This window comes from Stegostoma tigrinum, chromosome 38, assembly GCF_030684315.1.
Source record: "Stegostoma tigrinum isolate sSteTig4 chromosome 38, sSteTig4.hap1, whole genome shotgun sequence".
NCBI classification, from domain to species: domain Eukaryota; kingdom Metazoa; phylum Chordata; class Chondrichthyes; order Orectolobiformes; family Stegostomatidae; genus Stegostoma; species Stegostoma tigrinum.
The window spans coordinates 14,124,942-14,151,190 of NC_081391.1; the positions used below are offsets into that span (position 1 = coordinate 14,124,942).

Below are 26,249 nucleotides of genomic sequence, written 5' to 3' on the forward strand. Positions count from 1 at the left end.
TTCAGCAATTTCATCATCAACCACTCATCAATTCTGATTGGTTTTTTGACCCGATTCCCATCCTGCACTGATTGGATGTGGCAGCTGATCAATTGATTAACAAGAGTGTTTGGCCATCACTGATGATCTCATTTCCTGCTTCATAAAATGAGTGTTGGCTCCTCGGGTATAAATAGAGTCCCAGGGCAGGGATGTTTATTGTTGTTCTTAACTTTGTTAATTTTGTGGTGCGGAAACTAAAGCAAGCTTTTCCTTTATATGATGGCATCCCAGATCAGTCAGAACTATCACCAGGATTGTGAAGCTGCTGTCAACAAGCAGATTAATGTGGAGCTCACTGCCTCCTATCTCTATCAGTCTTTGGTGAGTGGTGTCTCTGTTGGGTGAAACATACTTCTGTTCTGTTGAAGTGAACTCTACTCCTTGGATGTAATTAAGTTGTCTATCTTATAGACTGAGTTTTGTGGCTCCTACCTCTTTCTCAATGCAGGATGAGTGTGATGTTACTGTAACAATAGTTTGGTGTCCAATGTTACTCTAACTTGGGTCCCAGTTGGTTCTCAGTGAGATGTGGAGTGTTCTTGTAGTTACTTGCCTGTCCCATGATGGTGCTGTGACTGGTGGTAATTATAGCTTCCTGTGGCTGTTTGAAACTTGAGGGAACTAATTTAAAAATGAATTGGGACTAACCATTGTGGGAATGGAAGCACCATCAGCTAGTCACTGCTCTTCTTTTCCTTCTTGTATCCTTGCTTGTATTTGAATTTTGTGGTGATCCCAACTTAACATCTCAAATAATCTTGAGAATCTTGATTTCCTATTGCAATCAGCTTAGAATAGGCTTGTTCTAGCCCTACAGAGCTGGGCTGAGAGGTGGCAAATGGAGTTTAATGCAGACAAGTGTGAGGTGATGCACTTTGGTAGGAGTAACCGGAAGGCAAAGCACGAGGCTAATGGTAAGATTCTTAGTAATGTAGATGAGCAGAGAGATCTCGGTGTCCACGTAAACAGGTCCTTGAAAGTTGCCATCCAGGTTGACAGGGTGGTTAAGAAGGCAGTGTTTTCTCTTTGATTAATAGAGGCATTGAGTTCTGGAACCAAGAGGTTATGGTGAAGCTGTACCAAACTCTGGTGTGGCTGCACTTGTAGTATTGTATACAGTTCTGGTCACTGCATTATAAGGATGTGGAAGCTTTGGCAAGAGTGCAGAGGAGGTTTACTAGGATGTTGCCTGGTATCGAGGGAAGCTCTTATGAGGGAAGACTGAGGGACTTGAGGCTGTCTTCATTGGTGAGAAGGTTGAGAGTTGACTTAATTGAAACATATAATATTCTGAGGGTTGGAAAGGGAAATCCTCTTTCTGCGGACGGTGAGCATGAGGGGGCATAGCTGTAAATTGAGGGATGATAGATATAGGACAGATGTCTGAGGTAGTTTCTTTACTCAGTAGTAAGGGAATGGAATGCTTTGCCTGTGACGGTAGTAGATTTGCCAACTTTAGGTACATTTAAGTCGTCATTGGACAAGCATATGGACGTACAGGGAATAGTCTAGGTTAGATGGGCTTGAGATCAGTATGACAAGTTGACACAACATCTAGGGCCTGTACTGTGCTGTTATGTTCTAGTTTCAGATTAAACTGGGTGAGGTTGTGACTGGTATCTGATCAAGCAGATCTCCATTTGAGATCTACTTTGCTTTTTTTCATACTCATGAGGTGGGTGTGGGCTGTCTGTATATGAAGTGTTGGAGCTTTTCCAAGGCACGGCACTGCCGTGGGGCTGAGAATGTGCGGAGGGTACTGACCCAGTGAATATGCAAAAAATAGCTTATTCCTGTTGTATTTGGCCTGACTCTAACTAGCCCCTCTTTCCCCAGGTGGTTGGGTGCCTGTGCCCTTCCAAGGGGTAGAATGTGTTTAGAAGGTGTTAGAAGTAACCTTAGTGAGTGTTGCCGGGTGCTCTCTGGGCTTGTGCTTGTCAGCAGGAAGTCCTGTCATGATGAGGATCAAGTCCCTGTCAGCCCCACTTTGGGAGGTGGCAACAGCTTTCATTGAGCCAGCAGTTCAGTTTTAATCGCTGACCCATGTTCCTAACACAACTTGGAAGCATGTCCCAAGAGTAAAATCTCCACTATTCTACATCTTCTAACTGCCCATTTAAATGGGCAATGATAAATTGTGCTTGTGTTTGCATTTGACAATTAAAGCAACTTTTTTCAGCAGGATTCCCAAGAATGTGTGTCTTAGTAGCTGCTTCCAATAGCAGACCTGGTAAACCTGAATACATTGAATTGTGAACATCCTGGTTTAGAAATCTACAGGACTTTGCCTGTTGGATTAAGTCAACAGTAGCATTTCCAGGTTACTGTTTTAATAAGTGATGTTGTCTAGAGAGTAGGTGATCTGCAGGTCACTGTCATATTTGTCATGTGATCAGTTTGTTTTGTCAATCATTGTTTCATGTGTAATGGTACAAGTTGCTAGCAGTCTCAGTACAGCTGTTTTAGTTGCAGCAGTAAACTGTATCTAGAACAATCCAAAGACTGTCCCGAGGCAGGCTTTCCTTGGCAGATTCTTGGTGCCCATGTCCTTCATTCATCCCTTCCCCCTCACCCCAGCCACCCCACTACTGCAGCCCTTGTCAACCTAATACAGTGCATCCAATTGCATTGATCCTGACTAAGCAGAAAATGTGCTCCTTCCTAGCTGTTGGTTGCAGTGATGGGATCTGTTTTCTGGCCTTTGCCAAAGGAGCAATAGCGTGCCCTGCAGCTGTTCTATTGGTGCACATCCTGCATTCCAGCTTCTGGCATTTCTTGAAACCCTATTCAATCAGTAATTTATCCCATTTCTGGTGGAGGTTAATCAGTAAAAACATCAATTCACACTTGTTCTCACCCAATGCTGTGCCAGACCCACTGAGCAATTTGCCAGGAGTTTCAAACCAAAATAAAACACATGGTGTTTACAGCTTACCTGGAGGAAGCTGGGATTGTTTTGATTTTTCCAATTCAACAGGAACTGCTCAAAACTGGGTTCTGAATTGTTAATGCATCAGGTACTTAACAGCTTATTGTCAGTCTGATTTTTAGAATGCTCAAGTAGCCCTGGAGCTCTGAACTAAAATTGGCCCGTGACTTGTTAATGGGCTTTACCTTGATCTCCCTTCCAGATGTCCTACTTTGACCGGGATGATGTTGCCCTCCCCCATGTCTCCCGCTTCTTCAAACATCAGTCCCAGGAGAAGCGGGAACATGCAGAGAAGCTGCTGAAATTCCAGAATCAGCGTGGAGGCCGGGTCCTCCTCCAGGATGTGAAGGTTGGAGTTGGGTGGGGTGGGGGTTGGGATGGTAATGGCTGCTCTTGTGGTGTGGTTTCAAGTCAGTGACAAGGTTTTCATTTGAGTCAAAACTTTGTTCGGCCTGTTTGATCTCCTTTTTGAAGCCAGTGTAGAAAGAAGCCCTTTGGCCCACCATGTCTTTGCTGACCCCCCCAAACACTAAAGCACATTAATCCCATTTATCTTCCCTTGGTCCACAGGCCACTGTCCTGGCACTATGTACTTGTCCAGCTGGACCTTAAACTGATCTGGAGTAGCTGACTCCACCACCATCCAACCCTTTATGTGGTTCATCTCATATTTCTAACCTCCCCCTCGGAGGAGGGTGAAGAGAACGTTTCCTCCAATCCCCTCTAACCTGCTTACTCCACAAACCTGGTTTCTCTCTGGTCTTGGTGTCTGCCATGGGGAAGACATTCCATCAACTGGCCACTCTCTACTCTTCAATAGTTACATCAGGTCACTCCCTCAGCCGTTCCTGCTCCACAGAAAATCCCAGCCTATCTAACCTCCAATCAATGGATCTTGGGCAACAGCCTGGGCAACCTCACCAGCTTCCCCCTGCAGTGCCATCCTGTCCTTGTGACTGGTGAGGCCCAAGAGGGAATAATGTGGTGACTAGAAGAACAAACTGTGACAAGACTGGTCCCCTTCCTGTTCCACCACACCCAACTAATAGAGGTTGCTTGCCCTCTGTCACTGTTACACCCTGTTGACCTTGTCTGAACTTTGAGGGATCTATGGTTGTGGGCCTTTCTTAACTGTTAGCAGCACAACACACTTTGCAAACACCTCGCTGTCCCTTGGATGAATTAAATAGCCGTGATGTTTCTGATCATCCTGCTCAGGCATGTATGAAGCCACCAGCACAAGTGGTACTTGAACCTTGGCCTTGTCAGCCAGAGACAGGGGCACTACCACTGTACCATGACAGCATTTAGGATTCACTCGTGAATATCCTCGCAATTCCATCAGATGGACCCTGATGCAAATCTTGTCATTATCCCCCACAATGACCTGTTATTCACCTTCCTCCTTCAGATCAAGGACCGACAGGCAAGGTGAAAGCAATTCTGAAGGAACTGTTCTTCAGCTGTGCTCCAGGGCTGCCTCAGGGGCTAGCAGTGTTCTCAGTGCTAGGGACACAGGTTTTGATCTGGCCTCTGGTGAGGGACTGGTGTTTACATGTCCTCCCCATGTCTGCGTTGGTGTCCTCATAGTATAAGAGGATTGGCCATCTGAAATGCAGGGTTACAGGAATAGAGGGGGAGTGGGATGAGCTGGGATGCATTTCAGAGCAGTTCTGCACTGATCGATGTTGTAGAGATTCTGAAGCTTCACTTTCCTTCTTTCCATCCTCAGAAGCCAGAGAGGGATGAGTGGGGTAACAGCCTCCAGGCAATGCAGGTTGCCCTGGATCTGGAGAAGAATGTGAACCAGAGTTTGCTGGATCTTCACCAACTTGCCACAGCCCAGACTGACCCTCATGTAAGCTTCACCACTTCATTCTCTTCACTGCTGGTCACTCAGGGCAACACCTTCAATGGTTGGTCTTTTGTGGATTAGAAGTTGCCTGCTGTCTCAGACAAGTACCATTTGGATCTCTTCAGATCTGTACCAATGCTTATAATCTGATCAGCTCAGCAATCAAGTAAAATGGGAATTTGGATTATAATCTAGTAGGAGTGATGAAGTGATATTGGCCACTGAATGCTCATCCAGGATTATTGCAGTGGAATGATCACTATCCATCATAATCCAACACAGCATCACTTAACAAACTGCAAGAGCAGTTGAAATACATGGTCCTCACTGGCATAGTCTCCAGGTGTTAGGTTTTCAGGGTAGTCTCGAGCTCATATGGCTGAGTGTTTTGCAGTAGGAAATCTGAGGTTGTCTTGGATAGCATTAATGTAGCAAGTTGTCATATTCTTGCAGCTGTGTGACTTCCTGGAGACTCACTATTTGGATGAGGAGGTGGAGATCATCAAGCAACTCGGGGACTACATCACCAACCTGAAGCGCCTGGGAGCCCCTGAGAATGGGATGGTAGAGTACCTGTTTGACAGGCTCTCGCTGGAGGACAGCAGTTAGTGTGGCCTGGAGTACTGTCTGCTTGGTCTGAATGCATTCCCCACTTCACCCTGGACAACCTGTCTCCTTCCAAGGAGAAGGGACTTTTGTAGCAAAGAATGTAATGGCTGTACCAGCTAAATGGAAATGAATAAAATGATGTGTTGATCTTGCTTATTGTCCATCATTCAGAGCTCTGAATACTTTGGGTGATAGCTCTTGCTTGAAGCCAATTTGTTTTCTGTCATTTGATTGGTCCAATTTCTAATTGGATTAGGCAACCCTTCACAGAATCGCTCACTATCCCCACATTAGAATGTAACTAGATGGAGTGTTTTTTTTGGTTAGTCCTGTGGAAATTGAAGGTGTTTCTCCTCCAAATAGGATAAGGTTGGGATTTGTCAATTGTGGCACTGGCTTTCTTCTAGAGGACAATTAGTGCGCTTCTGGATATGGTGGGTTCAACTGTAGCTCAAAGAAATTGTCTTCCTCTGGTGACAGGAAGCTCCCACACCGTCCAAAGAGACTTCTCTACCTAGCCTGATAGAATTTGGGATAGTGGTGTTCAATTGCACATTTCCCTTGAAATCTCTTCCCCGCCTCAGCCATCCTGCGTACTCAATTATTGCCTGAATGATGACAGCAACAAAAAGTGAAGACAGCCCTTTATCTACTGACCCAGCTGCCTGATCACAAAGGTCTAAAGGTAGAGGCCCAGCAGGCTCTGATTTGAATCCAGCTGGCGGAAGCAGCAGAGGTGTGAAACAATCTCGACTGCCTGGTATATCTTTTTTTTTTTCCCCATTGGGCCCTACCCTGACAAATAAAACACTATATTCTCAGTATTGTTACTTTTGGTTTCACCATCCCAAACTGTGGCTGGAGCTCTTTCTCTTCCGCCTCTCCCCGCTTCGCTCACCCCGCCCTCCCCCCCACCCAACCTTTTCTATCCACGTGCCCCACCAGCCTAAACATTCACCACAGCCCCTTTCCCTGCGAGTCAGCTCAAGACATTCACCTGAACTGTACTGGATTAGAATGCAGGGCCTCATTGCTGCTTACAGCAGGATAACAGGGACCTGGGAAGAACACAGCAATGCACCTGGTTAAATGCTGCTGTTTGATTGGCTCTTGTTGGTAAAGCCAGCATTGAGCACACTAAGCTGCTCCCTTCGTTCCTCTGAGCTTTCCCCCATGGTGAACATTACTCCTGATGCAGGTTGATTGGGTGAAATCACATTGAAGGAGCAAAGTGGCTCGGAGAGGAGACATGGAGATGCTGACTTTCCTTTACGGCTGCTTCTTTTATCTTTCAAGGTGTCAGAGATCATGGGTTCGTGAGGGGGCTATCAGAGACATCCTGAGGATTGTTCCAGGGAGTTTTGTAGCGAGTGCACACTGCAGCCTTCATCAAGGTTGGCGGGGGGGGTGCTGCAGAGTCAAAAGGCGCTCAACATATTTGTTCCACCACATAAAGCAATTTATTTTCGGTGAAAATAAGTCTTGGCTGCAGTAACCCTCAAGTGCAGGAAGGGACCATTAGGCCCATTAAATCTGCATCGACCTTCTGAACAGCATCCTCCTTAGACCCAACCCCTTTGCCTTAACTCCACATTTCCCACGGCTAATCGACCTAGCCTGCAGGCCCCTGCTCACGATCGACAATCTGCAAATCATTGGGCTGTGTGAGGAAACTCAAGCACCTGGAGGAAATCCACGCAGTCCATCACCCAGGGGTAGAATCGAACCTGGGTGCCTGGCACTGAGGCGCCAAAACATTCTAAAGTACCAAAGGAAAGGAATACACTGCGGCAAACTACGCCATGGGAATAGACTCTGCAGCGCAGCCCGAACTTGCAGACCAGGTTTTCATAAACTGTGTAGTGCCATTTGCCTACGTTTGGCCCATCTTTCTCTAAACCGTTCCTTTCCATGTAAATCTCCAAATGTCACTTAAATGTTGTAATTCTATCCACCTCGACCACTTCCTCTGGCAGCTCGTTCCATACACGCACCACCCTCTGTGTGACAATGTTGTCACTCACGCCCCTTTTAAATCTTGCCGCTCTCCCCTCAAACCGGTGCCCTCTAGTTTTGGACCCCCCCTACCGTGTCCCAGCATGCTTTTTATATACAGTCAATCTTGAGTGTGCCAATGGCAAGGCTACATTTAGTGCTCAGCAACTGTTACACTTCAGGAGGTGGTGATGAGCTGCGTATTACAGTCCACCTGGTGTCAGAGAGACCGGAATGATGCTGATGCTGCTGCTGTTGCTGAGGAGGGGCTCCTGGGATTTTCATTCACAAACAGGGATATTGTTCCAAGTCAGGATGGTGACAGAGTTACATGGAGCTGCTTGAGTGTCGTTGGTGCTGCCTCCAGCGAGAACATTGTAAACTAATTCCAGCACTACTCCCAACTTCAGCCTTATTGAGGGTGGGCAGGTTTTGGAAACTCAGGAGTTGAGTACTTCCTGACAGAATTCCCAGCATCTGAATTCCCAGTTTCTGAGCTGTACCATCTACAGAACGCAATGTAAACAGAACCAGAAATTCTTCACTTGGAAACATGCTGGGGTGAATCACTAGTTCTACTTCAAACAACGAAAAACGAAACTGGGAGACAGAAATGTTCAACGTGCAATACATTTCTAGCAGCAACTGAAACATAGAGGCCTGAGGCCTACTGTGTAGAAGAGGCACTCAGCACATTTAGCGTTTTGCTTTTCAAACTGGGCTTCAAGGTCAAGGTCAGGGAGATCACATCAGATGCAGATTGGATCCACAAAGTACATCAGTTGCCTGTTTTAGATGATCCAAAAGCACATTATTTCTGTTGCTGCACAGAAATAGGAAAATGTTCTGATCAACCAAATCGAGCCATTTTTCAAAGAGCTCCAACACCAACGTTCAAAAATTATTACGACTAATCCCTCAGAATAGCAATCCGACAGAATTCTGCAAATCTGTGATGAATGTGTCTTAACGCACAACCTCAGATACAGACGTGAAGTTTTAGAGTATATTTTATTCTCATTTTCAGGGAGATGTCCTTCCAGAATTTGCACTTGTGCGGGAGGTCAAAGGTCATTTCAGCAATTTCATCATCAACCAGTTGTCAATTCTGATTGGTTTTTTGACCCGATTCCCATCCTGCACTGATTGGATGTGGCAGCTGATCAATTGATTTACAAGAGTGTTTGGCCATCACTGATGATCTCATTTCCTGCTTCATAAAATGAGTGTTGGCTCCTGGAGTATAAATAGAGTCCCACGGGAGGGATGTTTACTGTTGCTCTTAACTTTGTCATTTTTCTGGGGAGGAACATAAAGCAAGTGTTTCCTTTATGAGATGGCCTCCCAGATCAGTCAGAACTATCACCAGGATTGTGAAGCTGCTGTCAACAAGCAGATTAATGTGGAGCTCACTGCCTCCTATCTCTATCAGTCTTTGGTGAGTGGAGTCTCTGTTGGGTGAAACATACTTCTGTTCTGTTGAAGTGAACTCTTCCCCTTGGATGTAATTAAGTTGTCTATCTTATAGACTGAGTTTTGTGGCTCCTACCTCTTTCTCAATGCAGGATGAGTGTGATGTTATTATAACAATAGTTTGGTGCCTAATGTTACTCTAACTTGGGTCCCAGTTGGTTGTCAGTGAGATGTGGAGGGTGGAGTGTTCTTGTAGTTACTTGCCTGTCCCATGATGGTGCTGTGACTGGTGGTAATTATAGCTTCCTGTGGCTGTTTGAAACTTGAGGGAACTAATTTAAAAATGAATTGGGACTCACCATTGTGGGAATGGAAGCACCATCAGCTAGTCACTGCTTTTCTTTTCCCTCTTGTATCCTTGTTTCTATTTGAATTTTGTGGGGATCTGAAGTAAACCTGCCAATTGTGACTGAGAATCTTGATTTCCTATTGCAATCAGCTTAGAATAGGCTTGTTCTAGCCCTACAGAGCTGGGCCGAGAGGTGGCAAATGGAGTTTAATGCAGACAAGTGTGAGGTGATGCTCTTTGGTAGGAGTAACCGGAAGGCAAAGTACAGGGCTAATGGTAAGATTCTTGGTAGTGTAGATGAGCAGAGAGATCTGTGTCGATAGGTAGACACGGAATGTTGAAAGTTGCCACCCAGGTTGACAGGGCAATTAAGGCAGTGTTTTGTCTTTTATTAAGAGGATTGAGTTCTGGAACCAAGAGGTTATGGTGAAGCTGTACAAAACTCTGGTGCATACAGTTCTGGTCACTGCATTATAAGGATGTGAAGCTTTGGAAAGGGTGTAGAGGAGATCTGCTAGGATGTTGCCTGGTATGGAGGGAAGATCTTATGAGGAAAGGCTGAGGGGCTTGAGGCTCTCTTCATTAGAGAGAAGAAGGTTGAGAGGTGACTTAATTGAAACAATAAAATAATCAGAGGGCTGGATAGAGAGAGCCTTTTTCCTAGATGGTGATGGTGAGCATGAGGTGGGGTAGCTTTAAATTGAGGGCTGATAAATATAGGACAGATGTCAGAGGTAGTTTCTTTACTCAGTAAGGGAATGCAATGCTTTGCCTGTGACAGTAGTAGATTTGCCCACTTTAGGTACACTTAAGTCATCATTGGATAAGCAAATGGGCATACATGGAATAGTGTAGGTTAGATGGGCTTGAGATCAGTATGACAAGTCGGCACAACATCAAGGGCTGAAGGGCCTGCACTTTGCTGTTATGTTCTATGTTCAGATTAAACTGGGTGAGGTTGTGACTCTTATCTGATTAAGCAGATCTCCTTTTGAGATCTACCTTGCTTCTCTTCATACTCATGAGGTGGGTGCGGGCTGTCTGTATGTCAAGTGTTGGAGCTTTTCAAAGGCACAGCACTGCCATGGGGCTGAGAATGTACTGACCCAGTGACTCTGGTAAAAAGTTTATGCCTGTTGTATTTGGCCTGATTCTAAACTAACTGGACCCTCTTTCCCCAGGTGGGGTGCTTGTGCCCTTCCAAGGGGTAGAAGGTGTTTATGTAACCTTAGTGTTTGTTGCAGGGTGCTCTCTGGGCTTGTCCCTGTCAGCAGGAAGTCCCCTCCTGATGAGGATCAAGCCCCTGTCAGCCCCACTTCGGGAGGGGGAACAGCTTTCATTGAGCCAGCAGTTGGGTTTTAATCACTGACCCATTGTCCCAACACACCTTGTAAGCATGTGCCAGGAATGAAATCCTTACTATTCTACATCTTCTAACTGCACATTTAAATCGCAAAGATAAATTGTGCTTGTGTTTGCATTTGAGAATTGAAGCAACTTTTTTCAGCAGGATTTGTAAGAATGTGCTTGTTACTGGCTGCTTCCAATAGCAGACCTGCTAAACCTCAATACATTGAATTGTGAACATCCTGGTTTAGAAATCTACAGGACTTTGCCTGTTGGATTAAGTCAACAGTGGTTTTTCCAGGTTAATGAGGGATCTTGTCTGGAGAGTAGTTGATCTGCAGATCACTGTCATATTTGTCATGTGATCAGTTTCTTTTGTCAGTCTTTCTTTCATGTGTAATGGTACAAGTTGCTAGCAGTCTGAGTCAGTGCAGCTGTTTTAGATGCAGCAACAAACTGTTGCAGTAACAATCCAAAGGCTGTCCTTCGGCAGGTTTTCCTTGGCAGATTCTTGGAGCTAACGTCCTTCATTCATCTCCTCATGCGCCCCCCCCCAGCCACCCCAATACTGCAGTTCTTGTCAAACTAATAGATACAGTGCATCCAATTGCATTGATCCTGACTAAGCAGAAAATGTGCTCCTTCCTAGCTGTTAATTGCAGTGTCTAGGATCTGTTTTCTGGTCTTTGCCAAAGCAGCAATACAGTGCCCTGCAGCTGTTCTATTGGTGTACATCCTGCACTCCAGCCCCTGGCATTTCTTGAAACCCTATTCAATCAAAGATTTATCCCATTTCTGGTGGAGGTTAATCAGTAAAAACATCAATTCACACTTGTTCTCACCAAATGCTGTGCCAGACCCTCCTGGGCAATTTGCCAGGAGTTTCAAACCAAATTAAAACACATGGTATTTACAACTTACTGGAGGAAGCTGGGATTGTTTTGATTTTTCCAATTCAACAGCAATTGCTCAAAACTGGGTTCTGAATTGTTAATGCATCAGGTACTTAACAGCTTATTGTCAGTTTGATTTTGAGAATGCTCAAGTAGCCCTGTAGTTCTGAACTGAAATTGGCCCATGACTTGTTAATGGACTTTACCTTGTTCTCCCTTCCAGATGTCCTACTTTGACCGGGACGATGTTGCCCTTCCCCATTTTTCCCAGTTCTTCAAACATCAGTCTCAGGAGAAGCGGGAACATGCAGAGAAGCTGCTGAAATTCCAGAATCAGCGTGGAGGCGGAGTCTTCCTCCAGGATGTGAAGGTTGGAGTTGGGTGGGGTGGGGAATGGGATGGTAATGGCTGCTCTTATGGTGTGGTTTCAAGTCAGTGACAAGGTTTTCATTTGAGTCAAAACTTTGTCCAGCCTGTTTGATCTCCTTTTTGAAGCCAGTGTGGAAAGAAGCCCTTTGGCCCACCATGTCTATGCTGACCCCACAAACACTAACAACATTAATCCCACTTACCTGCCCTTGGTCCACAGGCCACTGTCCTGGCACTAAGTACTTGTCCAGCTGGACCCTAAACTGATCTTGAGTCGCAGTCTCCACCACCATCCAACCCTTTATGTGGTTCATCTCATATTTCAAACAGCCCCTCAGAGGGGTGGGGGTGGGGTGAAGTTTCCTCCAATCCCCTCTAACCTGCTTACTCCACAAACCTGGTTTCTCTCCTGTCTTGGTGTATGCCATGGGGAAGACATTCCATCAACTGGCCACTCTCTATTCTTCAATTACATCAGGTCACTCCCTCAGCCGTTCCTGCTCCACAGAAAATCCCAGCCTATCTAACCTCCAATCAATGGATCTTGGGCAACAGCCTGGGGAACCTCACCAGCTTCCCCCTGCAGTGCCATCCTGTCCTTGTGACTGGTGAGGCCAAAGAGGAATAATGTGGTGACCAGAAAAACAAACTGAGGAGACTGGTCCCCTTCCTGTTCCACCACACCCAACTAATAGAGGTTGCTTGCCCTCTGTCACTGTTACACCCTGTTGACCTTGTCTGAACTTTGAGGGATCTATGGTTTTGGGCCTTTCTTAACTGTTAGCAGCACAACACACTTTGCAAACACCTCGCTGTCCCTTTGATGAATTAAATAGCTGTGATGTTTCTGATCATCCTGCTCAGGCATGTATGAAGCCACCAGCACAAGTGGTACTTGAACCTTGGCCTTGTCAGCCAGAGACAGGGGCACTACCACTGTACCATGACAGCATTTAGGATTCACTTGTGAATATCCTCGCAATTCCATCAGATGGACCCTGATGCAAATCTTGTCATTATCCCCCACAATGACCTGTTATTCAACTTCCTCCTTCAGATCAAGGACCGACAGGCAAGGTGAAAGCAATTCTGAAGGAACTGTTCTTCAGCTGTGCTCCAGGGCTGCCTCAGGGGCTAGCAGTGTTCTCAGTGCTAGGGACACAGGTCTGGATCTGGCCTCTGGTGAGGGACTGGTGTTTACATGTCCTCCCCTTGTCTGCGTTGGTGTCCTCATAGGATAAGAGGATTGGCCATCTGAAATGCAGGGTTACAGGAATAGGGTGGGAGAAGGACGAGTTGGGATCCTCTTCAGAGCAGTTACAGACTGATCCACGTTGTAGAGATTCTGAAGCTTAACTGTCCTTCTTTTCCCTCCTCCAGAAGCCAGAGAGGGATGAGTGGGGTAACAGCCTGCAGGCAATGCAGGTTGCCCTGGATCTGGAGAAGAATGTGAACCAGAGTTTGTTGGATCTACACCAAGTCGCCACAGCCCAGACTGACCCTCACGTAAGCTTCACCTCCTCATTGACTTCACTGCTAGGCCCTCAGGGCAACACCTTCATTGGTTGGTCTTTTGTGGATTAGAAATTCAGTTAGACTTTGTTTTTGTGCAGATGACATGGATCACTTCAGATCCATAGTGATTACAAAATCATTGCTGAGCAGTTGACTCCAAGTATGTATTTTAACTTGTAAACCTGTGGGGAGGACTGAGGCGATATTGGTGACTGAATTCTCATTCAGGGCCACTGCAGTGGAATGACTTTTATCCATCACAAGTCAACTCTGCTCCAGTAAATAAACAGCAAGATGAAGCAGCTAAAAAGCAGTTGTCCTCTTTGCACAATTTCTCCAGGCGTTGGCTCTAGTCATCCCTGACAATCTCCCTCCATATGCATGTTTTTCAGTGGGAATTCTGAAGTTGTCTTGGATAGTGTTGATGTACCAAGTGTCATATTCCTCTGTTGCAGCTGTGTGACTTCCTGGAGACCCACTATTTGGATGAGGAGGTGAGGATCATCAAGCAACTTGGGGACTACATCACCAACCTGAAGCGCCTGGGAGCCCCTGAGAATGGGATGGGAGAGTACCTGTTTGACAGGCTCTCCCTGGAGGACAGCAGTTAGTGTGGCCTGGAGTACTGTCTGCTTGTCTGAATGCATTCCCCACTTCACCCTGGCCAATCTGTCTCTCTCCAGGGAGAAAGGACTTTGAGCAAAGAATGTAATGGCTGTACCAGCCGAATGGAAATGAATAAAATGATCTCTTGATCTCAGTTACTGTGCATCATTTTGAGACCACTGATACCTCTTTGGTCAAGCAAGCTTTCTTGCCTCACTTCACCACTGCTTTTCCCCAAACCCCTGTGGACAGACTCCAGGCCTATGGGAGCCAGTTGGGGTTCAAATGGGGCCTGTGACCGACCCTGATGACAACCATCAACTAGTGGCCCTGCTGACCAGTTCACTTTGTCACTGAAGTCTGCTGCTCCTCCCAGGGGACCTTGGGTTTACTAAACTTTCTTGGTTCACTGCATAGATTTGTTTTTCCCCCAGAAGGAATCCAAAATTCCTTCAAGTGGCTTCCTCAGTTTGTTGCTTTCTTTCCTCCGCCCAGGGCTCAGGCCCTCCCCATAACTGGAAGTCCACCAGCCCTGAGCTGGGGGAAATTCAGCCCAAACATTCTGAACAGTCACATTCCAGAGAATCATCTCCAGATTCTCTGGGGCTACTTGATTGATAGTGGATGCTCTTTCTACCATAAATACAAGGATTGGTGACCTGGGGCTTGGATGATTGCCCATGGTTCAAAATACTCACATTTGGTTTCTGCTTGCAGCTACAACTGGCCTCTGACTGTTGAAGGGTTTGTACAAAAAGCTGCTACCTTGGTTCTTGGAACCTTTCCATGGGCTGATGAAATTTTTTTTGACCCAGTGAGGGAGCAGGGATTTCTGGGGAAGATGGGGGCTGTCTCCTTCAGTCAAGATGCCTGGACATGCTGACTTTGCCTTACAGCTGTTTCCTTGATCATTCAAGGTGTCTGATCATGGGTTAGGGAGGGGGTGATCAGAGACAGCCCGGAGATTATCTTGAGTTTTGGCACAAGTGCACACTGTAGCCTTAGGAAGAGTGTGGGTCATTAAGGTACTGAATAGATTTGTTCCATCACAAAAATCGTTGTTGTTTGGCCCAGTCTCTATCCTTGGTGATAGAATCCCTGCTCTCTGGCAAGAGGCCATTTGACCCAGGTAGCATCAACCTTCTGACCAGAATCCTGCTCAGTCCCACCCCAGTCCTTTAACCCTGTGTCTTCCCCATGGCTAATCCAGCTTGCCCCTTGTCAATATCACCAACTTAGCATTGCCTATCCACTTGACCAGCAAATAGTTCAGATGGTGGGTGGGAAACCAAACAGACACTGTAAATGTACAAACTCCCCAGGGTGCCCTAAGGCTGTAATAAATCCCATGTCGCTGTGAGGTAAGTGTTCGCTACTGAGACACTGTCTCACCCTAAAGTACCGAACAAAGGAATATGCTGTTGCATACTGTCAGAGTCCTACAGCAGAGATACAGGTTGTTTGGCTCAAACCGTCCAGGTCGAGCAGTGTTCCAAATCTGAACTAGTTGTGTTTGCCCCATATCCCTCAACCAGTCCTTTCCCTGGAAATCACCAAATGTCTTTTAACAACTGCAATTGCACCTACTTCTCGTGCTTTATGTAGCCACTCATTCTTGACATAAACCATTTTCTGTGGGGCAAAGCTGTTCTTCAGCTTCCCTCCCTCTCCACCCCCCTCCCCCCCCAAACTCCACATGCCTGTGTGTGAAAACATTACCCCTACCACCTCTAGTTTTGGACTCCCCGACCCTGTCCCAGCATGCTTACTGTATGCAGTCAATCGTGAGTCTGCCAAGGGCAAGGCCACATTTAGTACTCAGCAAGTGTTACACTTCAGGAGGTGGTGATGAGCTGGTCATTACAGTCCACCTGGTGTGGGAGAGACCGGAATGATGTTGCTGCCGAGGAAGGGCTTCTGGGATTTTCATTCGCAAACAGGAATATTTTCCCAAGTCAGGATGGTGACAGACTTAAATGGAGCTCCATTGCGTGTTGTTGGTGCTGCCTCCAGCCAGAACATTGAAAACTGTTCCAGCATTACTCACTCCTAACTTCAGTCTTATTGATGGTGGACCGGCTTTGGAAAGGTAGAAGTTGTGTAATCACAACAGAATTCCCTGCCTCTGACTTCCCAATTTTTGAGCTGTTCACTCTACAGAATGCAATGAAAACTGTAACAGATACTGTACCTTGGAAACATGCTGGCGTTAAGCGCTGATTCAACTTCAACAATGAAAAACCAAACATGGAGACAGAAATGTTCAACGTGCGATACGTTTCTAGCAGCAGCTGAGACACAGAACCCTGAGGCCTACTGTGTATAAGAGGCACTCAGCACATTTAGCATCTTGCTTTTCAAACTGGGCTTCATGCGACCCTAAGTCACGGTGATCACAGCAGATTCAGAATGGATCTACAAAGGACATCGGTTGCCTGTATCAGACGATCCAAAAGCACGTTATTCTATTACTACACACAAATAGGAAAATGTTCATATCAACCAAATCAGGGCATTTGACAAAGATGAGGATAGCAAAGGTCATTCCCCTGTTCAGAGGATAGCAAATGTGGTTCCCCTGTGCAAGAAGGGGAGTAGAGACAACCCTGGTAATTGTAGACCAGTCAGCCTTACCTCAGTTGTTGGTAAAGTGTTGAAAACGGTTATAAGGGATAGGATTTATAATTATCTCGAAAAGAATAAATTGGTTAGGGATAGTCAGCATGGTTTTGCGAAGGGAAGGTCGTGACTCACAAACCTTATTGAATTCTTTCAGAAGGTGATCAAACAAGTATTTGAGAGTAAACCGGTTGATGTGGTGCATATGGATTTCAGCAAGTCGTTCGATTAGGTTCGCCACAGTCGGCTATTGTACAAAATGCGGAGGAATGGAATTGTGGGAGATATAGCAGTTTGGATCGGAAATTGGCTTGCTGAAAGAAGACACAGGGTGGTAGTTGATGGAAAATGTTCATCCTGGAGACCAGTTACTAGTGGTGTACTGCAAGGGTCGGTGTTGGGTCCACTGCTGTTTGTCATTTTTATAAATGACCTGGATGAGTTTGTAGAAGGATGGGTTAGTAAATTTGCAGACGACACTAAGGTCAGTGGAGTTGTGGATAGTGACGAAGGTAGCTGTAGGTCGCAGAGAGACATAGATAAGCTGCAGAGCTGGGCTGAGAAGTGGCAAATGGAGTTTAATGCAGACAGGTGTGAGGTGATGCACTTTTGTAGGAGTAACTGGAAGGCAAAGTACAGGGCTAATGGTAAGATTCTTGGTGGTGTAGATGAGCAGAGAGATCTCGGTGTCCATGTACACAGATCCTTGAAAGTTGCCACCCAGGTTGACAGGGTGGTTGAGAAGGCATACAATGTTTTGGCTTTTATTAATAGAGGGATTGAGTTCCAGAACCAAGAGGTTATGGCGAAGCTGTACAAAACTCTGGTTAGGCCGCACTTGGAGTATTGTGTACAGTTCTGGTCACCCCATTATAAGAAGGATGTAGAAGCTTTGGAAAGGGTGCAGAGGAGATTTACTAGGATGTTGCCTGGTATGGAGGGAAGGTCTTAAGAGGAAATGCTGAGGGACTTGAGGCTGTTTTCATTCGAGAGAAGAAGGCTGAGAGGTGACTTAATTGAAACATATGAAATAATTCGAGGGTTGGATAAGGAGAGCCTTTTTCCTAGGATGGTGACAGCGAGCACGAGGGGGCATTGCTTTAAATTGAGGTGTGAACGATATAGGACAGATTTCAGAGGTAGTTTCTCTACTCAGAGTAGTGAGGGAATGGAACGCTTTGCCTGCAACGGTCGTAGATTCGCCAACTTTAGGTACATTTGAGTCGTCATTGGACGAGCATCTGGACGTACATGGAATAGTGTAGGTTAGATGGGCTTCATATCGGTATGACTGGTCGGCACAACATCGAGGGCCGAAGGGCCTGTACTGTGCTGTAATGTTCTATGTTTTATGTTCTATATTCTATGGCTCCAACACCAATGTTCAAAAGTTATGACGACTATTCCCTCAGATTAACAATCCGACAGAATTCCGCAAATCTGTGATGACTGAGTCTTAATGCACAACCTCAGATACACAAGTGAAGGTTTAGAGTATATTTTATTGTCATTTTGTGGCAAATACATTTACAGAATGTGCACTTGTACAGGAGGTCAAAGGTCATTCAGCAATTCCATCATCGACCAGTTGTCAACTGTGTTTCGTTTCTGGATCCAGTTCCCATCCTGCACTGATTGGACGTGGCAGCTGATCAATTGATCAACAAGAGTGATTGGCCATCACTGATGATGTCATTTCCTGCTCCATAAAAAGAGGGTCTGCCCCTGGGGTATAAATAGAGTCCCACGGGAATGATGTTGATTAGAACATAGAACATAGAACATAGAACAGTACAGCACAGCACAGAACAGGCCCTTCAGCCCACAATGTTGTGCCGACCATTGATCCTCATGGATGCACCCTCAAATTTCTGTGACCATATGCATGTCCAGCAGTCTCTTAAATGACCCCAATGACCTTGCTTCCACAACTGCTGCTGGCAACGCATTCCATGCTCTCACAACTCTCTGCGTAAAGAACCTGCCTCTGACATCCCCTCTATACTTTCCACCAACCAGCTTAAAACTATGACCCCTCGTGCTAGCCATTTCTGCCCTGGGAAATAGTCTCTGGCTATCGACTCTATCTATGCCTCTCATTATCTTGTATACCTCAATTAGGTCCCCTCTCCTCCTCCTTTTCTCCAATGAAAAGAGACCGAGCTCAGTCAACCTCTCTTCATAAGATAAGCCCTCCAGTCCAGGCAGCATCCTGGTAAACCTCCTCTGAACCCTCTCCAAAGCATCCACATCTTTCCTATAATAGGGCGCCCAGAACTGGACGCAGTATTCCAAGTGCGGTCTAACCAAAGTTTTATAGAGCTGCAACAAGATCTCACGACTCTTAAACTCAATCCCCCTGTTAAAGAAAGCCAAAACACCATATGCTTTCTTAACAACCCTGTCCACTTGGGTGGCCATTTTAAGGGATCTATGTATCTGCACACCAAGATCCCTCTGTTCCTCCACGCTGCCAAGAATCCTATCCTTAATCCTGTACTCAGCTTTCAAATTCGACCTTCCAAAATGCATCACCTCGCATTTATCCAGGTTGAACTCCATCTGCCACCTCTCAGCCCATCTCTGCATCCTGTCAATGTCCCGCTGCAGCCTACAACAGCCCTCTACACTGTCAACGACACCTCCGACCTTTGTGTCGTCTGCAAACTTGCTGACCCATCCTTCAATTCCCTCGTCCAAGTCATTAATAAAAATTACAAACAGTAGAGGCCCAAGGACAGAGCCCTGTGGAACCCCACTCACCACTGACTTCCAGGCAGAATATTTTCCTTCTACTACCACACGCTGTCTTCTGTTGGCCAGCCAATTCTGTATCCAAGCAGCTAAGTTCCCCTGTATCCCATTCCTCCTGACCTTCTGAATGAGCCTTCCATGGGGAACCTTATCAAATGCCTTACTGAAGTCCATATACACCACATCCACAGCTCGACCCTCATCAACCTTACTAGTCACATCCTCAAAAAACTCGATAAGGTTTGTAAGGCATGACCTACCCCTCACAAAGCCGTTCTTCATTTTCATTGTTCTTCCTAATTTTGTTATTTTGGTGGTGAGGAAAATAAAAGAAATTTATTGTCACAAAATGGTCTCCCAGATCAGTCAGAACTATCACCAGGATTGTGAAGCTGCTGTCAACAAGCAGATTAATGTGGAGCTCACTGCCTCCTATCTCTATCAGTCTTTGGTGAGTGCTGTCTCTCGGGGTTAAACATATAAATCTGTTCTGTTGAAGTAAATTCTTTGCCTGGCCTCTAGTGAAGCTGACAATCTAGTAGATTGAGGTTTTGTGGCTCCTACCTAAATATCAGTTCAGGATAGAGGTGGTGTTACTGTCACGATGGTGTAGGATACTGATGTATGTTAACTCAGGTCCCAGTTGGCCTTCAGTGGTATCTGGAGGGTAAAAGCCTCTTGCTTTTGTTTTCTTTCTGACACAAGTTTCCTGACTTCATTTGCCTGATCTCTGTGGTGGTCCTAAACAAACATGCTGATTTTTTTTAACACTGACAATAACAATAACTTCCCTGTTGCAGTGGCCCTTGTTAGTCTGAACAAACCTGAGGCTAGTCTGTGACTGGTATCTATTTTATGTAGATCTCCTTCATTGAGGCTGACTTGGCTTTACTTGTATTTATTGAAGATGTGGGTGTGGCCTATCCCGTCCCTACTGAGAGTAGATCTGCCGTGTGTGAGAAATGTTGGATCCCCTCTCTGCCCCCTCTCCTCCCCACCCCACCCCACACTGGGGCTGCAGGAATGTGCTGAGGCTATTAGCCCAGTGACATTGAAGAAATGGAGGTTGTTCCCATATCATTTAGCTTGACCTAAAACAAAATGTCCCCTCTATCCTGGTGGTGATGTGACTGTGCCCTTCCAAGGAGTAGAATGTGCTTGGAAGGTCTGTGTTGAAGTAACCTTGGTGAGTGCTGCAGGGGACCTGGTAGGTAATGGACCCTGAAAGGAGGTGGTGAATGCAGTCCCCATGAAGTGGGCTGCCCTGTCCTGGATGGTGTCTGCTTCTTGCATGTTGTAGCTCCCCTTCTACAGACACATGGGGAATATTCATCTCCCTCTGGGCTTGTGCCTATTGGAAGGAAGTTATCTTGTAATGAGGACTAAGTCCCTATAAGCCTCACTTGGGAGGTGGGACCGCTTTATTGGTGAGCCAGTTGTTGGGGTTTAATCACTGTGTCCCACCTCTACTGGCACATGCTTCCCAAGGATAAAATCCCGACTATCTTCTGCCACAACTTGTAACTACCCACTGAAACCACAGATATTTGCTTGCCTGAGTGTGGTTTTTGGATTTGAGGATTCAAGTAACTTTTCAGGAGTCCTTCCCCAGAATATAACTCTTAGCTGATGCTTCCAATAGCGAGCATTAGCTCTTAAACCCTTACATCGAATTGTGAACGTGACAGTTTAGATATGAGTCACATGGGCTGAAAACCTACAGGATTTTTTGCCTGTTTGGGTAAAGTCAGGGCAAGTGTTTTTCCAGGTTACTGTTTTCACTAGTGACGTTATCTACAGGCCACTAATAGTTGACATTTGATCATTTGTTTTGCAATTTGTTTCAGTCATGTGACTTGGTGCAAGCTTTTGACAGCCTGAGTTTGCACTATTTAGGCAGAGCAATAACCCACTGCTGCAACGATCCAAAGGCTGTTACTGGGCAGGCTTTCCTCGGCATTATCTTAGTGCCAAACTCCAAACTGGAGACAGCACACCTTTGTAGAGTTCATGTGTACACTTACATCACAATCTCGTTGATCCTGGGTTTGCAGAAAACATGCTCCCTACTAGTCGTTGACTACAGCAGGGTTTCAACATCTTTTTTTCCAGTTTTCCCCAAAGGCAAAACATAGTACCTTGCGTCTTGTAGTTGAGAACTGGAATGGGGAGTGAGCCAGTGATGTCTGATGTAATTTTAACTTGATCTTCCAGATGTCCTACTTTGACTGGGACGATGTTGCCCTCCCCCATTTCTCCCAGTTCATCAAACATCAGTCCCAGGAGAAGCAGGAACATGCAGAGAAGCTACTGAAATTCCAGAATCAGCGTGGAGGCCGGGTCCTCCTCCAGGATGTGAAGGTTAGAGTTGGCAATATATGGCTGCTCTTGTCATGTGGCTTCAAGTCATCAGTGGCAGGATGTTTGCCTCCTCTCAGGAGAGTGAAGAGTTCTTTCAGTTTGGTTTCTAAGTTTCATCTCCTCGAAGTCATGCAGTGTATGGGAAAAGCCACTTGCCCCCCCATAAACAGAACTACACTCATCTGACTTGCTTGCACTTGGTCCACAGATGACTATACCCTGGCATGAAGTACATGTCCAGATACTGCTGGAGTTGCTATCTCCACTGCCATCTCTTCCCCTCCCCACCCAGACCACGGTTCAACTCGTATCTTGATCAGCCTCCTTTTTGGGAAAGTGGTTTCCTATAATTGCCCCTCTATAACCTGCTTACTCCTCAAACCTGTGCTCTCTGGTCTGTCTTCCTCATGGCCCACATTCTCCCCATCTCCTGTCCCAACTTCCCTCTGCTAACTGCCTCAGCCTGTTTGTCCTCCAGGGAAAACCCCAGCCAATCCAACACCTGAATGGATTTTCCACCTGAGGGACCTTCCTGCTCTTCTGATAGTGGTCCTGTTCACAACACCATTGCTTCTTTGACCTGGCCAAAATTTGAGTGGGAGAAGAAATGGCTGCCCTTGGGGTGTGGCTTCCATTCATCAGTAACAGGATGATGACATCCTGAAGGCAGGCGCAGGAAGTGAAGTGCTTCTGTCTTTCACCCATCATTCTAACTACATCTTGTGCAAGAACTATACTGTCTAAATTCTGCGTGATAATCTCAAACACGCTCCTTTGTTCCTGGCTTCGGTGAAATCAAACGTACACTCGGGTCGAAAGTTCAAGGTCTGCTGCTAATAACGTGGCTGGACTCTTTTAGTTTTAAAGCAGTTCTGTTTGTACCAAGTACAATCAGACAAGATCTGTGTGTCTGTGTGCTCCTACCATTAGACATGACGACAATGATTGCTTTCCCTTTACATGAAGGGTCAAGGTTCAATTGTTGGACAAGGGTGCTGCATGTAATGGGGAACAGTGAGGTTTGTCCTGGAGCTTAGCTGTCCTTCTTTCCATCCTCAGAAGCCAGAGAGGGATGAGTGGAGTAACAGCCTGCAGGCAATGCAGGTTGCCCTGGATCTGGAGAAGAATGTGAACCAGAGTTTGCTGGATCTACACCAACTCGCCACTGCCCAGACTGACCCTCATGTAAGCTTCACCTCCTCCTCATTGTCATCACTGCTACACCCTCAGGGCAACACTTCATTGATTGGTCTTTGTGGTTTGGAAATTCACTGCTGTAACACTTTGCCTGGATGACATTGGACCTGTAGTGATCATGCTGAGGATCTGTGTTCACAGTTGTTAAAATGGGAATTTGGATCAGTATCTGGAAGGAGTGTTGAACTGATACTGGCCACTGAATTCTCGTTTAGTATCATTGTCCGTCACAATCCACCTCCAATCCATTTCACAAACAGCAAGACGGAGCAGCTGAAATCCTATTGTCCTCACTGCCAAATATTCTCCAGGTGCTGGCTTGATTTTTTTCAGGGCTGTTGAGAGTGGGTATGGTGAAATGTTTTGCAGTGGGAATTCTGAATTTGTCTTTAATAGTGATCACAATTTCTCATTCTGCTGTTGCAGCTGTGTGACTTCCTGGAGACCCACGATTTGGATGAGGAGGTGGAGATCATCAAGCAACTTGGGGACGACATCACCAACCTGAAGCGCCTGGGAGCCCCTGAGAATGGGATGGGAGAGTACCTGTTTGACAGGCTCTCCCTGGAGGACAGCAGTTAGTGTGGCCTGGAGTACTGTCTGCTTGGTCTGAATGCATTCCCCACTTCACCCTGGGCAATCTGTCTCCTTTCAGGGAGAAGGGGCTTGTCGCAAAGAATGTAATGGCTGTACCAGCTGAATGGAATGAATAAAATGATGTATTGATCTTGCTTATTGTCCCTCATTCAGATTATTAAATATTTTGGGAGATGTCACTTGAGCTTGAAGCCTGTTTATCTTTCTCTAATTTGGCTGATCCAATTAGTAAATGGACTCAGCAAAACTTCTAGGTCTTACCCCATCCCCTGAATGTTGGAAAGTAGCAAGATGGAGTTCCTTGTTGTGGTCCCAAAGAAATTCAAGATATTCTCCTCAAATAGGTGAAGTTGGTGGTTTGTCAATTGTGGGGTGGCACTTCTTCTGGAGGACAACTGGCACATTTCTGGCTACGGGCCATTCGGATCATTAAAATCTGCATTGACACTATGAACAGCATCATGTTCAGATCTTCCCCCCCCAGCCCCCCCATTTCCCATGGCTAATTTACCCAGACTGTATGACCCCTTGTCACTATTGGCAATTTAGCACGGCCAGTACACCTACTCCACATGTTGTTTGACTGTGGTGGGAGACTGGAACAGGTGAAGGAAATCCACACAGACATGAGGCAAATGTATAAACTCTGCTCAGACAGTTTTCCCCCAGGCTAGAATCAACCTTGGGCTCCTGGTGTGGTGAGGTAACAGTGCTAACCGCTGAGGCCCCTTCACCCCGTGAAGTACCAAACAAAGGAGGAGGAGGCTGTTGCAAAGTCAGAGCCATCCATCATGGAAATAGACTCTTAAGCACAACATGTCCTTGCTGACCAGGTTTCCACAAATTGTGTCGTGCTATTTGCCTACTTGCTGTCCAAATCCCTCTTAAATAGTTAAATCCCTCTAAATCGTTCTATCCCATATACATGTCCAAAGTCTTGAAATTGCACCCAAACCTATCGTTTCTGTTGGCAACTTCTTCCAGACACGCACCGCCCTCTTTGTCAAAACGTTCCCCCTCAGTCCCTTTTAAATCTTTTCCCCTCTCCCCTCAAACCGATGCCCTCTAGTTTTGGACTCCCCTACCCTGTCCCAGCATGCTTTTTATATACAGTCAATCTTGAGTGTGCCAAGGGCTAGGCAACATTTTGTGTTCAGCAACTGTTACACTTCAGGAGCTGGTGATGAGCTGGTTATTACAGTCCACCTGGTGTGGGGGAGTCCGGAATGATGCTGCTGCTGAGGAGGGGCTTCTAGGATTTTCATTCTCAAACAGGGATAGTGTTCCTGGCGATAGATTTACTTCAAGCTGCTTGAGTGAGGTAGGGGCTGCACTGAGCCAGAAAATTCTGAACTGTTCCATAAATATTCATTAACACATCCTGACCCCAATGTTATACATGGTGGACAGGCTTTGGAAAGTCAAAAGTTGAATACTTTGGAACAGAGTTCCCAGCCTGTGACCTACCAGTTTCTGAGCTGTATGTTCAGCAGAATGCAATGTAAACAGCACCAGACACTGTCTGCTCAGAAACAGACTGGAGTTAAGCGCTAACACGGTGGAGCTGGATGAACACAGCAGGCCAGGAAGCATCAGAGGATCAGGAAAAGCTGATGATTCAGATAGGGACCCTTCTTCAGTAAAGGAAGATTCAGCACATTTCTGAAGAAGCTTCCTGACCCGAAACATCAGCTTTCCTGCTCCTCTGATGCTGCCTGGCCTGCTGTGTGCATCCAGTTCCACATTGTGTTATCTCTGACTCCAGCAACAGCAGTTCTTACTATCCGTGAGGAAGTTCAGCGCTGGTCATCCTCGAAGTGATTAAAAACTGAACACGGAGATAAAAGTGCTGAACGTGCAGTATAATTCTCACAGCTATCTCCTGGTCCATTTACGTATAGAGCCTGAGGCCTGTTGTGTGTCTGAGACACTCAGCACCTTTCGCATTTTGATTTTTCAATCTGGCCTACTCAGATCCACAGTCGACGAGATCTCGGCAGATTCAGAATGGATCCACGATGTACATCAGTTGTCTGTACTAAATGGTCCGAAAGCACATGGATTCTGTTGCTGTAGCTCAATAGGAAAATGTTTACTGTTGACAAAATCTGGCCATTTCTCACTGGGCTCCAACACTGTTGTTCAAAAGGTACAAAGACTAATCCCTCAGAGTAACAAACTGACAGAATTCAGCAAATCTGTGATGAGTGTTTATTAAGAAATAGCCTCAGATACAAAAGTGAAGTTTTAGAGTGTATTTTATTCTCATTTTCAGGGAGATGTACTTCCAGAATTTGCACTTGTGCAGGAGGTCAATCAGCAATTCCATCATCGACCAGTTGTCAATTCTGTGCTTCCTCAGACCCAAGTCCAAACAGATCACAGTAGATACAGAATGAATCCACAAAGTAGATTGTTTTTCTGTATTAAATGGTCCAAAAGCATATGGGCTCCGTTGATGCACAGCAATGGGAAAATTTTACTGTTAACAAAACCTAGTCATTTTTCAATCGGCTACAAATCAATGATTCAAAACCGACAGAATTCAGCAAATCTGTGATGAGCGTGTCTTAACACATAACCTCAGATACAAAGGTAAAGGTTCAGAGTCTATTTTATTCTCATTTTCAGGGAGATGTACTTCCAGAATTTGTACTTATGCTGGAGGTCAAAGGTCATTCCGCAATTCCATCATCGACCAGTTGTCAATTCTGATCATTTTCTGGATCCAATTCCCATCCTGCACTGATTGGACGTGGCAGCTGATCAACTGATTAACAAGAGTGATTGGCCATCACT

General features: G+C 45.9%; 2 protein-coding genes across 2 annotated transcripts; both read left to right on the plus strand.

Annotated features, from left to right (window-relative positions):
* The first annotated feature begins 258 nt into the window (after positions 1-258).
* Positions 259-16,248, plus strand: LOC132206502 (ferritin, heavy subunit-like). The gene is made up of 7 exons (XM_059640689.1): positions 259-363; positions 3,174-3,320; positions 4,704-4,829; positions 11,656-11,802; positions 13,182-13,307; positions 13,772-13,897; positions 16,105-16,248. Exons 1-7 carry the CDS (start codon positions 259-261, stop codon positions 16,246-16,248), a joined length of 921 nt encoding a protein of 306 aa, XP_059496672.1.
* Positions 16,249-19,644: 3,396 nt separating this feature from the next.
* On the plus strand, positions 19,645-25,668 carry LOC132206503 (ferritin, heavy subunit-like). Its single transcript, XM_059640690.1, has 6 exons — positions 19,645-19,746; positions 21,510-21,656; positions 22,716-22,841; positions 23,280-23,366; positions 24,000-24,055; positions 25,425-25,668. Exons 1-6 carry the CDS (start codon positions 19,645-19,647, stop codon positions 25,666-25,668), a joined length of 762 nt encoding a protein of 253 aa, XP_059496673.1.
* The last annotated feature ends 581 nt before the right edge of the window (positions 25,669-26,249 follow it).

Coding starts and splice junctions, on each gene's coding strand:
- LOC132206502 (XM_059640689.1), top strand. CDS start 259: ATGATGGCATCCCAGATCAGTCAGAACTATCACCAGGATTGTGAAGCT. Junction 11,803..13,181: donor TCTTCCTCCAGGATGTGAAG/GTTGGAGTTGGG, acceptor TCCCTCCTCCAG/AAGCCAGAGAGGGATGAGTG. Junction 13,898..16,104: donor GGATGGGAGAGTACCTGTTT/GACAGGCTCTCC, acceptor AAACTGTAACAG/ATACTGTACCTTGGAAACAT.
- LOC132206503 (XM_059640690.1), top strand. CDS start 19,645: ATGGTCTCCCAGATCAGTCAGAACTATCACCAGGATTGTGAAGCTGCT. Junction 21,657..22,715: donor TCCTCCTCCAGGATGTGAAG/GTTAGAGTTGGC, acceptor TTCCATCCTCAG/AAGCCAGAGAGGGATGAGTG. Junction 22,842..23,279: donor CTGCCCAGACTGACCCTCAT/GTAAGCTTCACC, acceptor CTGCTGTTGCAG/CTGTGTGACTTCCTGGAGAC.